This window comes from Lepus europaeus, chromosome 1 (assembly GCF_033115175.1).
Source record: "Lepus europaeus isolate LE1 chromosome 1, mLepTim1.pri, whole genome shotgun sequence".
Lineage (NCBI taxonomy): Eukaryota > Metazoa > Chordata > Mammalia > Lagomorpha > Leporidae > Lepus > Lepus europaeus.
Genome location: NC_084827.1, coordinates 115690614 through 115704479, shown reverse-complemented (window position 1 = coordinate 115704479; position 13866 = coordinate 115690614). Strand labels below are relative to the sequence as shown.

The 13866-nt window shown below is 49.2% G+C and overlaps 1 protein-coding gene across 1 annotated transcript in view; it reads right to left on the bottom strand.

Annotated features, from left to right (window-relative positions):
• Positions 1 to 13866, bottom strand: part of RAPGEF4 (Rap guanine nucleotide exchange factor 4) — a 328711-nt gene that overhangs the window by 257333 nt on the left and 57512 nt on the right. The window contains exon 3 of the mRNA XM_062187806.1: positions 10878 to 10966. Coding sequence (XP_062043790.1) covers positions 10878 to 10966 — 89 coding nt within the window. The remainder of the gene's footprint in view (positions 1 to 10877; positions 10967 to 13866) is intronic.

Here is a 13866-nt window from a genome sequence, read left to right as displayed (position 1 = left end):
TTTATCTGCTCCGTCTGAATTACGGTACACCGGGCTCCCTTAAAGCAGGCATCCTCACACGAAGCATTTTGTTTGTTTCCCCGTAAACATAGCAACGGTATGAAAACCAGAATGGTGTTAAGCAAGGCAAATGTGATGTGCCACTAACAATTAAGATTTTGTCCAACCGAAGAAACTTACCTTCTGCAAATAATCTCTGCAAGCATCCACTGAAATTCATCTCACACAAGTCGCAAGTTAGGGACATTCTAAGGACATTTAAAAGAGCGGGGCTGGGCGTTGTGGCACAGTGGTGAAGCCGCCACTTGGCTCATCAGCACCCCATCATTTCAGCATGGATTCGAGTCCTGGCTGCTCCACTTCCAGTCCAACTCCCTGCTGATGTGTCTGGGAAAGCATCAGAGGGTGGCCTGAGTGCTTGGGCCCCTGCTACCCACAAGGGGACCTCCATGGAGTTCTATGCTCTCGGCTTCATTGTTGCCATCTGGGGAATTAACCAGCTTATGGAAGATCTTTTTATCTCCTTCTCATCCCCTCTTCCTATCACTCTGCCTTTCAAATAAATAAAGCAAATTAAAAAAAAAAGTGATAATGAGATAGATAAGAATTCTGTATGGTAGTATATCAAGATTTGTTAATAACTGTTCTATAATTTCAAGGGGTATCAGATCTTTTTATGACACATATATAACTCATTCCCACACTAATGGTTCAAGAAGAGCTAACTGCCTCATGGCAAATTTTTTGGATATATGTCGGGTTAACACCCAAGGAACAAATTGGCCCTTTAAACCTTTGGCTCTAGAAATCTAACTTCTTACAAAGCAAATCCTTTTACAATTTTTATTTTTGGTTCGTGGGCAACACTCGCCATTAAGTTTTGTTGCACCTGGGTTGATTTCCTGAGCTTGCATTTAGTGCTGGGATTGAGTAAATGCTTCAAGTCTTTTAAGTAATAAAATGTAATGGAACCCAATCTCTGAATTTGTCGACGTTAGATTGTGCACGCGGTCACAAGGAGTTATTACTGCCAAGCGAGAAGGCAGCACACTCCTAAGTCCAACGTGTTTTTTTTTTTTTTTTTTTTTTTTTTTTTTTGGCTGGCGCACCGCGCTGATCCAATGGCAGGAGCCAGGTGCTTCTCCTGGTCTCCCATGGGGTGCAGAGCCCAAGCACTTGGGCCATCCTCCACTGCACTCCCTGGCCACAGCAGAGAGCTGGCCTGGAAGAGGGGCAACCGGGACAGGATCGGTGCCCCGACCGGGACTAGAACCCGGTGTGCCGGCGCCGCAAGGCGGAGGATTAGCCTGTTGAGCCACGGCGCCGGCCTCCTGTCCAACGTGTTTTCTAACCAACAGCAAAGACAACAGCCCTGGCCTGGAAGCGGCTTGGCTGCAGCCTAAGCCCGGGAAGTGCTGCAGAGGTTGGACTTCATTAGCATTCTCACCCCGGGAGCAGGGAGGCCAGCCTGGCTCAGCAGAGTCCATCTGCTCAGCGCTGCGTGCGGCTCTGCATCTACCCAAACAAAGAATTAACACGGCAGCAAAACTGAACACAGGGTGCATCGCGCAGGATGCTAAGTAAACTCCCCATCGGTCCCCAACAAACAGCAGGACCGCGACACAGACGAGGAGCAAGAGGTCACACACCACCGCCGTGGACTTGGCACCTCTCATGTTCGCTGAGCTCAATGAATGTGATCAGAAACGTGCTCACACGGCCAGCGTGCTCTGTCTGAAAACAAAGGCGCGAAAGGAGTGAATGGAAGAGCCACAGAGGCCAGAGCGATGGAGAGAGCCATGCTACCGAGAAACAGGCCTGTCCTTCACAGGCTATGTGCAGAAGCACAGTGCTTAGAAACATCTTTGTTGTAGAGGCAAAGAAGAGAAGACAAATAAAAGCACATTGTTTTACGTTAGGGAAAAAAACAGTAAGATGCCTTGTTCCAAAACTGGACAAAAGTGTGCCAGATCATGTCACAGTGACAGATGAAAAGACAGAATTAACTAAATCCAAGCGGGGCCTGGACTCCCTGATCTTGTGAAATGGCTGAACAACATTGTTAAACTTCTTGCCATTTCCAATGCCAAGTACATCTCCTGCATTTTCTGTTCTAACACTGCCCTCTTGTGATACATTGATGGCATTGCAAGCAGCGCATTTCAATCTAGGCAACCAACTTCTGTTTTGGAAATAGGAATTTTATTTTTTAAAGATTTATTTATTTAAATGAAAGGCAGAGTTACAGGAGGGAGGGGGGGGAGAGAGTCTTCCATTCACTGGTTCACTCCTGAGATGGTCATAATATCTAGGCTGTACCAGGCCAAAGCCAGGAGCCAGGAGCTTCTTACTGGTCTCCCATGTGAGTGCAGGGGCCCAAGCACTTGGGGCATTTTTTACTGCTTTCCCAGATGCATTAGCAGGGAGCTGGATTGAAAGTGGGGCTCAAACCATATGGGACGCAGGCTTTGCAGGCAGCGGCTTAATCTGCTACACCATAATGCCAGACCCAGGAATTTTACTTTTAAAGATTTATTTATTTTATAGGCAGGGGAAGAGACAGACAGAGATCTTCCATCTGCTGGGTCACTCCCCAAACGGCCTCAATAGCCAGGGCTGGGCCGGGCCAAAGCCAGGAACTCCATATGGGTCTCCTATGTAGGTGGCAGGAACCCAAGCACTTGGGCCATCTTCTACTGCTGTTCCAGGCACATTAGCAGGGAGCTGGATTGGAAGCAGAGCAGCCAGGGCTTGAACTGGCTCTCAGATCAGTTTGATGATATTGGATGTCTGTGTCGCAAGTTGGGGCTTCACTCACTGAGCCACACCACCAGCCCCTGGAGACAGTAATTTTAAAAAGCACAGGAACCCTTGCTGTATCCAAGGCTTTGTAGTAAGTGCTTTACATACATTAGCTCACTGAAGGTAGGTGCTATTAATTTACACGTAGTCCGGCGGTGCACTCCCATAGCCAATTAAGTGGTGGAGAGAATTTCAAACGAGCTCTGAACGTGGCCACTCTGTGTTGCATTAGGCGCCTATGACGCTCTAAATAAGGCTCTGTTACAGAGACGCAGAAGTTTTAATGGAGTAGGAGACCACCCTAGTCTCTGTTCTCACAGTCTGAACTTCTGCTTTGTCCGCAAACGGCAGAAGTTCTTCTTCCACAGGACTGCAAGAAGCTCATGCTGTGTTGCTGTAAAGATCGACTTAAAGTCTTATCCACCAGAGGGCCTTCAACTAGCTCATGGAAAACACATATTATTAAAAGACCATGAATGGGCTCCAAAAATACCTTACTGATTCCTTTTCCCATGGTAGTTTTTGAAGTCCTTTGGCATTTTTGGGATTTAGAAATTACAGCAAAAAATTTAAAAAAATTAAAAAAAGGTCCCTTGTCTGTAAAATCTGCAGAGGAAAGCAGACCCCCCACATTCACTCATACACACACACACACACACACATAGATCAGAGCTGCTGTTTCCCACAGTGGGGCATCTGAGCCTGTTTATGGTTTTTAAACTTATTTATTATATATAACTGTTGGTGCCAATGTCCACTTGTAACCCTAAAGCCATTGAAACCTTAATGAGAAACATATACCCATAGTAGTATCCATTCTAGTAGGCACATAAACTGCCTGACTTGCAGCCCACAGGTCCCCAGCACAGAAGTGTGTCGTGTGCACAGGAGTGCGCTCCTGTGTCCCGGTTGGGCTTGGGTAAGAGCTGAGGGTCCAGCCAGTCTCCTGGGGCAGCGGAAGGAGGAACCCTTGCTAGGAGCAGTGCTACCAAGCGGAAACTGACGGGAAGACAAGAGCCAGGCAGGGCCACCATGGCCTGGAGAAGTGGTCTGGGGGTGGGTCCCTCACTGCGGGCTCTGTCTCCTGTGCTAGCACAAAGAATGGCAGGGCAGGGTGGGTGAGAGGCTGGGGGAGATGACACTGACGACATACACAGTGTGAGAGTGCTGGAGGAGTAAATACACGCATGGAGATATTTGCCAGGACTGGTTGCCTCGGAAGGTTTTTCAACATGATAGGAACAAAACAGTCTACGCACTTTCCTGAAGCATTAGGACACACGAGGTCTCAAGAGAGGACGGAAGGAAATGAAGGTGGGGCAGCAAAGGGGGCCTGCTAAGTCCCCGTCTGGGATACCCACATCCCATCCCGGAGCGGCTGGAAGTCAGTCCCGTCTCCGCTTCCGATCCAGCTCCCTGCTAATGCACCTGGGAGCCAGCAGCGCCTGGCTCAGGTACCTGGGTCCCTTACACTCAAGCGGGAGAACCTGGCTCATGGCTTTGACCTGGCCCAGCCCCACCTGTTGCAGGCATTTGGGGAGTGAACCAGCAGATGGAAGGTCTCTCTTTGGGGCACTCTCTCTCTTTCAAATACATAAATAAATTAAAGGATATTCACTTAAAAAAAAGTGAGGGTTAGCATTGTGGCATAATGGGTTAAGCCATTGCTCATAAGGCTGGTATCCCATATGGGCACTAGTTCAAGTCCTGGCTGCTATGCTTTGTATCCAGCTTCCTGCTAACATGCCTGGGAAAGCAGAAGAAGATGGCCCAAGTGCCTGGTCTCTTGCCACCCAAGTGGGAGACCTGACTGGCTCAGCCCTGGCCATTGCAGTCATTTGTGGAGTGAACAAGCAGATGGAAGATTCTCTCTCTCTCTCTAATAAAAAAATTTAAGTGAAGGTGACGTAGCCCTTCTCCAGGAGGGCCTCTGGGAGAGCGGGCCCCTTCTGCCTCCCCTCCTGTTCAGGGCACTCATGGAGCCCAGCCACCGGGAAAACAGAGAGGCATCTACAGGTGCAGCTCCTGGCCCGGCCAGCAAGGGCCTGACCACATGCAGGGGAGGAGAGAAGCCGTGCTGGCCCCCGGGCATCACTGGGTACCATTTTGGGCCACATCCTGAGCCAAGAACGGGCCCAGCAGGTGAGACAGAACCAGGCTGCCCTCCCCCCTGCCCAGCTGCCCGCGGTTGCCTCTGTACTGACGGTGGGAGAGCCCTCGGGCGGCAGAGGCTGGGGAGCTGTCCCAGACCACCCTGCCCAGCTGCCTTTTCTCACCACCCTCGCCTCCTGGGAGAGGGCCTGAGCCCCACGTGACTGCTCACTGCAGTCTGTGTTTCCCTACTGCTCCCGAATGTGCAATCAATGACTTTCTTTGGCAGATCTTGGGCGCCGGTGATCCAGGCAGCCAAGAAGAATCCACATCACGTCCCCCACCCCTGGGCATACTAAAGGGGCTTGGGAGCAGGTGCCCCTTGGAGAGCCCTGGCAGACAGTGCAGGCAAATGGCCACACGTAATGAGCAAAGCTGAGCACGGCCAGGACTAGTTAAGGAACTCATAGGTGGCTCACCATGGTGTCACCCAGAATTGACTACCCCTCCACCTGTGGATTAGGGTCATACGTTCAGGTGGGTCTTCCTAAGAGGGAACGCTCAAGGCAAAGTGAGTTAGTGAACCGCTTCGTGAACCACGAGCAGTCCTGTGATGGGCTGGCAGCAAAGACCACCATCAGTGAAGGTCCTGGTGATCCACGGTCAACTGCCCAAAGGCTAAAAAAGGACCTGCCGAGTCAATCAGAAAGACAGGAAGTAACTGCGTGCTTGAATCTAGAGAGCAAAAATCAACAAAATAAAGGAATGACAGGGAAGGAGAACACGCAGTGTTTACTGAGGTGGGCTAGAAGTGGTGCAAGTTTGAATCGAACAGAAGAGTTACCTCCTTTCTGCGTCTTCAGTTACATAGCGTTCTATCTTCTATCGTCACATAAACAGGATGTTGGTTAATTCCACCAATCAATAATGTCCAATCAATACACAACACTCAGCTACGACAGCGGACTCCCAAAGGATTCCCTTCCCCTCCTCACACCTTCGTGCCTTCGCTCCCTTCCCTCTCAGCCACGTGCATCTGTCCCACCCTCTAGCCTGGAAGCCCTGTGAAAGGCTGTGCCACATTCAGCCAACTGTGTGTGTTCAGATCTGGCTGGCGGTGGCAGGAGAGCCGGAAGAGCCGGAGAAGTGGCCGCCCCCAACAGCTCGCTCCAGGTGAGGCAGACACTGCAAGGCAGGCTTGGAGGGTGGCAGGTGCAGGGCCCTGAGCTGGCAGCAGAAACGCAAGAGGCGGGTGAGAGCCTGTGATCACTGCTCCCGAACAGCTCAGGCCTCACCGCCAAGCCCTCCGTTTCACACCCACGCAGCACCTGTACAATGAGAATGCTCAGGCCCTGGAAACCTAGAATCACAAAGAATTGGCTCCGACACCTAACAGCTGAGTGGCCTTGGCCAAGTTACACACAGTGGCCCGCAGGGGGCGCTGTGCTGCCAGAGGCCGCGGCTGCTCCTCTCACCATTCTGGTCAGGGGAAGATGCTGTCATCACACTGGCTCTGAAACTCAGAGCTGAGTTTGGGAATCTCTGTCTACATCCCCTTGTGGCTCAGAGGGAGGGCAGGCACGCAGTACAGGGGACTTAGACGAGAAACCCTGCCCTCCTCCTTCTAGACTTGACTCGGTGCTGTCACCGCTTTGCTCCCTTTCCTCGATTCTCTTCGTGTCTGGGATCTTGTCTTCTTTCTCTGTTATCACCTCCTACCCTTCCTACCTTTTTTTCATGTTGAACAGCAGGAAGAATACGCAAGGCAGGGTGGGGCAGGCATGTCAGATTGAATTCCTGTCTTGTGGGCCTGGGAAAGTTGCACTTGCTAAGCCTTCCATCCCATCCCAGTGGCCAACAGAACACGGAGGCCTAAGGTCACATCTGTTACTGCACACGGGGCCCCTGGACAGCATGACCCAAGGGAAGCACTTAGCGATGACTATTTCTGCTCTCTAGGGGTAACGCTTACGGGCCCTTCCTTGCTCCTCCCCCTAGACCATCACTCAACCACTGCACTCCCCACTGGGGTACCTGATGGTTGACCTTATGTATCCACCTGGCTAGACGATGGTTAACTAGTCGCTTGATCAAATACTGGCCTAGATGTTACCATAATGGTCTCTTTTCAATGTGATTACCATTTACAATCAATAGACTTAAAGTCGATTACTCTTGAGAACATGGAGAGTAATCACTAAAGGCCTTAAAACCAAATGAGCTTCCTTGAGATTCCTCAAAGAGGGAATTCTGCTTCCAGAATTCCAGAAATCCACCTAATTTCCCAGCCTTAGCAACTCAAAATGGCAGCAACAGCTCCGACCTGAATCTCCTGTCTGCTGGATTCCCTACGGATTCCAAAGCCCCAGTTCCTTAAAATCTTTCTCATCCGCCCGCTCCCTGCTCTGTCTGCTGTTGCTTCTGTTTGCCTGAAGAACCCTGCCTCCTTAGGGCACGGCTCTGAGAAGCTGACCAGTCACCCTGAGTGGCCCACCAGCTGCAAGGCCAGGGCAGGTTGAGCTGGCTTTGTTTCTCCCTTTTTGGGTGCTTTGGCAAGGGAGGAGGTTCAGCCACCATCCTCAGCCTCCTTAGCTTCTTTCCCCCATGTGGCTGGAACTTTGCCCTGACCCCTCGGAGCTGGCCAGAACGCTTAGCCTCCTCTCTGCCCCAGGCAACTCTCTGGAGGGCTGCAGGAGGAAGCAGGACACTGTGCTTTCTCTTCCCCAGACCTTAGTGGTGCGGATCCCTCCAGGAAACTCTGGTGCAACACTGTGGGAGGTAGCACATGAGAAGGCTACAAGCCAGCTTCGGTCAGAGCTCACAACTCCTAACACCCAAGGACAAGACCAAGTTCAGCTTAGGAGTGTTTTGTGTTAAGTTTAAGGTCAGGCCAGCGCCGCAGCTCACTAGGCTAATCCTCCGCTTTGCAGCGCTGGCACACCGGGTTCTAGTCCCGGTCGGGGCACCGGATTCTATCCCGGTTGCCCCTCTTCCAGTCCAGCTCTCTGCTGTGGCCAGGGAGTGCAGTGGAGGATGGCCCAAGTGCTTGGGCCCTGTACCCCATGGGAGACCAGGAGAAGCACCTGGCTCCTGCCATTGGATCAGCACGGTACGCTGGCCGCAGCGCGCCAGCCATGGCAGCCATTGGAGGGTGAACCAATGGCAAAAGGAAGACCTTTCTGTCTTTCTCTCACTGTCCACTCTGCCTGTCAAAAAATAAAAATAAAAGTTTAAGGTCAATGTCATAGCTAAAGTCTAAAATTAGATGTTTGTTAGTTTGCCAAAAAAAATCCCACTAATAATAAAACACTACTCAGCTATTCTCTGCAAGGGTCCTGGTGAGACATAATTAGTCCAGGGCAATATTTCTGGAGCCTGGCCAAATTCTATTTTAATCCCATCCAAACCTGATGCTGGTTTGGAGTCAGCACACCCTTGCTGCCTTGATTTCTCTTCCCCTTGGGCACGTCTGCTCTCCTGGTTCTTTTCTTTTCCACACATTTTCCTCTCCTCTCTCCTCCTTAAATCCCAGCTTCTCCCTACTCTCCATCACGGTTCCCCCAGGACCACCTCGAAGAGAAGGGACCACAGAGAATCCCCTTCTGGGCCCTGTCCCCTGGACACAGCCTGCAGGTGACCCTGGGGTAAGATGAGCACCAGGAACAGCTCTGTGCCTACCGGGACGGAAGATGTGCAGAGAGAAAGGACAGGGGTGATCTGAAAGTGTGACGACAGGCTGAGAGAGGGGACACTGCATGCTGTACGTGGCTTCTGTTGAGTCAGTTCATGGCTCCGGATGCTTGCATTCACCTGAGTTCTAGACACGTGCCTTAGGGCACCTGGTCTAACACAGAGCCTTAGGCTGCTCACCTGTAGAAGGAAGAGGAGTAAGACGCCCTGCTCCCCGGGGTTGTAGTGAGGAGCAAAGGATGAACCAGGCAGCCATGCGTGCTTAGGACAATACCTAGCACGTGGCAAATATCCAAGAGATACTAGCTGTTCTCAGTCCCACTGGGAAACTGAGGCAGTGTAGAGGAGCAAAACCTGCTTCTCTCCTCCACCCTCTCTGAGACCCAGAGGAAACTGGTCCTGGGAGAGCGACAGCATCCAAGCTGCGAGGCACAGGTTCCAGGCAGCGTCTGATGCAACTTTCCACGCATTTGCTCATAAAAAACAGAGTACACCATGGAGTAAGTAGGACTTGGGCACTGCCTGAGACTCTGCCATCCATAACAAAGGGAACAACCCAGGCCACCACATTCCGCATTCCAGCTCCAAATGCCAACCTTACCCACCCCTGCCGTGCACACAAATCTTTTAGGAAACCATCCCATTATAAAGACAGTGACTGCTAACAAATCCAATATTCACACAAGTCCCCACAAAATTTAAATCTCAGATTTAGGTGGGTGCCATATTCATTTTCACATTTCAATACACTACCAATGACTGAGGATCTAACATCATCTTAAACGTGATCCTGGGCTGTAGATGGTTTCTCCTCTTAACTTCGACTTTTCTTGATAAATTTTTCTGAGTTTGCTATTACTCAACTCTCTGGCCTCTTTTTTTTTTTTTTTTTTAATTTATTTCAGAGGTAAAGGTATAATCAGAGAGAGAGAGAGAGAGAGGCAGAGAGAGAGGTCTTCCATCCACTGGTTCACTCCCCAAATGGCTGTGATGGCTGGAGTTGGGCCAATCCAAAGCCAGGATCCAGGAGCTTCTTCCAGGTCTCCCACGTGGATGCAGGGGCCTAAGCACTTGGGTCATCTTCCATTCCCTTTGCAGGCCATAAGCTGAGAGCTGGATCAGAAGTGGAGCAGATGGGACATGAACCGGCGCCCAGATGGGATGCCAGCACCGCAGGCGGAGGCCTAGCCTACTGCGCCACAGCACTGGCCCCTGTCTTCAGTTTTTATCTGAGCCCTGAAGATGTGAACATAAGATGTGGCACGTTTTCACAGTGGCTCCTGCAGGTGGCCATTGAGGGAGCACACCTTTCAGGTTCAAGGCCCTTGGCCCTGAACAGAAGGTATGTGTGTATCGAGGCCACAAGTCATAATGGCAGAGGGAGGGGCACTGCCATTGAGAAAGGCATCCTGAGGTCCAATTTCAAACATCATGAAAAGAAAAAGAATGGGAGTTTTCTCTATGGAAACACCAAGCTGCTCAGCAGTGACTAACAGAGGCAAGAGAAGCCACTGCTGTGTTTGAGAAGAAAAATAGTACTACTGGCCCATTCGCATCCACAAGGCCAAGGTCGAGCAGTAAGGCGAGGTTTTCGGGGGGTGGGGAGGGGCTATATCGGCCATGTAGCCCCTGCATCACCAGGGCTACTGTAAGGCCATGGATAAGATGGTTTCCAGGGTGGAGAAAGAAGCCAGGATACAGATGGAAGAAGGACCCACAAGGAAACCCAGGGCCCTTGCTGGTTTGGAGTCAGCACACCCTTGCTGCCTTGATTTCTCTTCCCCTTGGGCACGTCTGCTCTCTCCTGGTTCTTTCCTCTTCCACACATTTTCCTCTCCCCTCTCCTCCTTAAATCCCAGCTTCTCCCTACTCTCCATCACGGCTCCCCCAGGACCACCTCGAAGAGAAGGGACCACAGAGAATCCCCTTCTGGGCCCTGTCCCCTGGACACAGCCTGCAGGTGACCCTTCTTCTTCCCCTGCGTCCTCACCTCACACCCTGCAGTGGCTGCCTCTCACCCTGCTACTGAACTACTCGAATTTCCCAACAGATGCAATGTGGTCTCGTAGTTCATGTTCTGCCATCCAGTCCCACACTGAAATCAGGGAAGACATCCAATGCATATAGTTGTTGAGCAGCTTACTAAAGAAAGCCAACTAACACTGGTGAGTGAACCCCTTATTATGGGGAAGAAGAAATGGGCTTGAAAAATGTCATTTTCATGCCATAAAAAACATAGGGATATTGCATCTTTAAAAGTAAGAGTAAATCCTGCTTAAAAGCAGATAGATTACCTGGTGACTGCTGGTCTCCGAGACTTTAACGTCCAAAGATCCCGCCAGGACAGCATACCAGTTGGTTCCAATATCACCCTGGCGAAATACTGGAAAAGAAACAGCACTGTAAGTATTCCAAATGCGAGTTGGTTTCCCTGGGTGACTTGGGAGTTCTTCACTGATTGTCAGAAACACATCTCAGACTCAGCCGAGCTTGCCACCCTCCCCCACCCGTGCCCACAAGAATATGACACATTTATCTTTGCTTCATCTATTGACAAAGTGGCAGCCTATCTACCCAACATTCAGCCAAGTAGAATTCTGTTAAATAGAAATCTGTCGTATTTACAGAGCTGCACATATTTCCACCTAGACGATAATCCTAAATGCTTTAGGAGCCTTTGAATTTAATAATTGACTGATGCTCTGTGTAATTTATTTTAAATATATTTCATGGTATTGTGATTCTTAGAAAATTTTTTCTCTAGATTGAGTGTATATCAACGAGGTTATCTCAACAGAACACCAGACCACAACCTCCAGCACTTTGAATCTGTATTGAAAACAATGTACTTTCTGGAAGAGCATGGGTCCTTCTAAGCTAATCGATGCATGCTTACAAAAAAAAAAAAATGTCTTTGGTTAAAACTTTTTAACTACAAGTGATCATTGTCCATTTCCTTCTTTGTTTTATGAATTCACCAATTTTTTTAGGCATTTGTAAATGATTCTCTCAGAAATTTCTGAGCCCAATTTTGCTTTAAGTTTGTGAAGAAGAGAAACATTTTGATAAACCTCAGTTCTCATAACTTGTTAAGATCAGACTTTGGGGGCCAGCGCTGTGGCTAAGATTCCACCCGCATCCCATTCCAGAACACCACATAAAGTCCTGGCTGCTCTGCTTCCAATCCAGCTTCCAGTTAATGCCCTGGGAAAGCAGAAGACAGCCCAAAGGCTTGGGCCCCTGCCTCTCATGTGGGAGATCAGAATGGAGTTCTGCAAGCCTCCCTTTGGCCTGGTCCAGTCCTGGCTGTTGCAGCCTTTTGGTGAGTCAATCAGCAGATGAAAGATCCCTCCCTCCCCCTCTCTCTATACTCTGCCTAAATGAATAAATGAATCAATCTATCTTTAAAAAAGAATTACTTTGGAAAGTAATTCTGAAACACTGGCTCAAAAATCTCATAAAAACTGTCTTATTAAATATGCTTTTTAAAATGGCTTTAAATATGATTTTAAAATATGCACTTTTAAATATGTGATACATGGGTTAGGCTACTGCTTGGGATGCCGACATCCCATTATTGGAGTGCCAGCTCCCCCACTTCCAATCCAGCTTCCTGCTCATGTGCCCAGGAAGATAGCAGTTGATGGTCAATGTACTTGGGTCCCTGCCACCGACATGGGAGGCCCAGATGGAGTTCTTGGCTCCTGGTTTCAAACTGGCACAGCTCCAACTGTGTGGGCATTTGGAGAATGGGTCAGTGGAGGGACGATCTCTCTCTCTCTCCCTCTCCTTCTGTCACTCTGCCTTTAAAATAAACAAACAAGTCAAATAACGAACTGGAATGACTAGTATCTTCAGATTCTCTTCATAGTGAGAATCAGAGGTCAAGTGCATCAATGAAGGAACACAGGAAGACCAGCTGAACTCCGGCAACTGGCACTCACTGCATCAGAGTAAGCTCCGGGGAGCCCTAATTAATGATGACAGGCTGCTCTGAATCCAGCTAGGACATGCCAGGGAAAAGCAAAGAACAACAACGAGATGCTCCTGACAGGGCTGGTAGGTTTATAGCTGGCCTCTCTGCTTCTCCAAGCCTGTGTAAGGGACTCACTTTAGAGTTAGGCCTTTGCCTTTGACGAATTTTTTGGTCCCGAGACAATATCACAGACCATCAAACATTACTTTGGAAAATGGCTTTAAGAAACAGAACATGGAGTCTTATCTCCAAAAGAATGAGATTTCTGGTATGAGGAAAAATATATATATTGGTTAGGAAATGGTAGGTGTGGGGCTTTTTAAAAATGAAATGCAACTATGTTTGTGTGCTTGTACACATGAGAAAACATCTTAAAGGATACACACAAAATGGTAACAGTGATCTCTGGACTTGGGGATTGCAGCTACGTTTTATTGTGTTGTTTTTCTAAATTTTCTGCAATGATGATATGACACATCTACTTCCCACTCATAGCCAACCATGATCCCTTACCGAGATGAATCCAAATTTTTTACAAGTGTCCGCCCTTGTGCACAATGCCAGGCACTCAGGGCCTGTGAGTTCCTTCCCTAGTTCCACTGGGGTGATCATGACTGGTTGAAACCAACCATAGTTATAAGGGCACCGCAAAACATACCCAACACTGGAGTTAAGGGAAAGGTTTATTGTTGGGTGGGGGGAAACCTGACAGGCTGGAGGGAGAGGGTGGGAGAGCAAGAGAAAGAGCGAGATCAAGAGAGAGCACTTGTGCAGGAAGTAGGTCCTGTTACACTTTGCAGGGGACTCAGGGAAGTGGGAGAAACAAATCCCGTTAGGGTGGGGGTGGAGCAGACGCTTGTGGTTGCGCTGTTTGGTCACCTGACACCTAGCGAGCCAGGCCGGGCTTAGGACTGAAGCTTACTGTGCAAGATGGCGACAGGGGCCAGAGCCTAAGATGGCACCACAGATAAGAGCACACTATTTTACTAACAATAATGATCCAATTTTCCTTATCAGTGATTGCCTTAGACATGGGCATATGGTATAATTCTGGGAGACTTCAGAGAAAGATCTAAGAATAGTCTTTCAACAGAGTGGTTTTGTGTCAGCATATAGTGACTCCAATGGCTATGGATGTCGTAGGGTCATTTGGGACAAACCAGATAATGGAAGCTAATGCTTGAGGATACATATTTTTAATAAAAATGCAGGAAGGATTGAGGACCTTACTAATGTCCCTGAGTCACCATACTAATTAACTCTGAAATATTCTAGCTCAGGACTTCTTAGGAATGGATAATTGAATT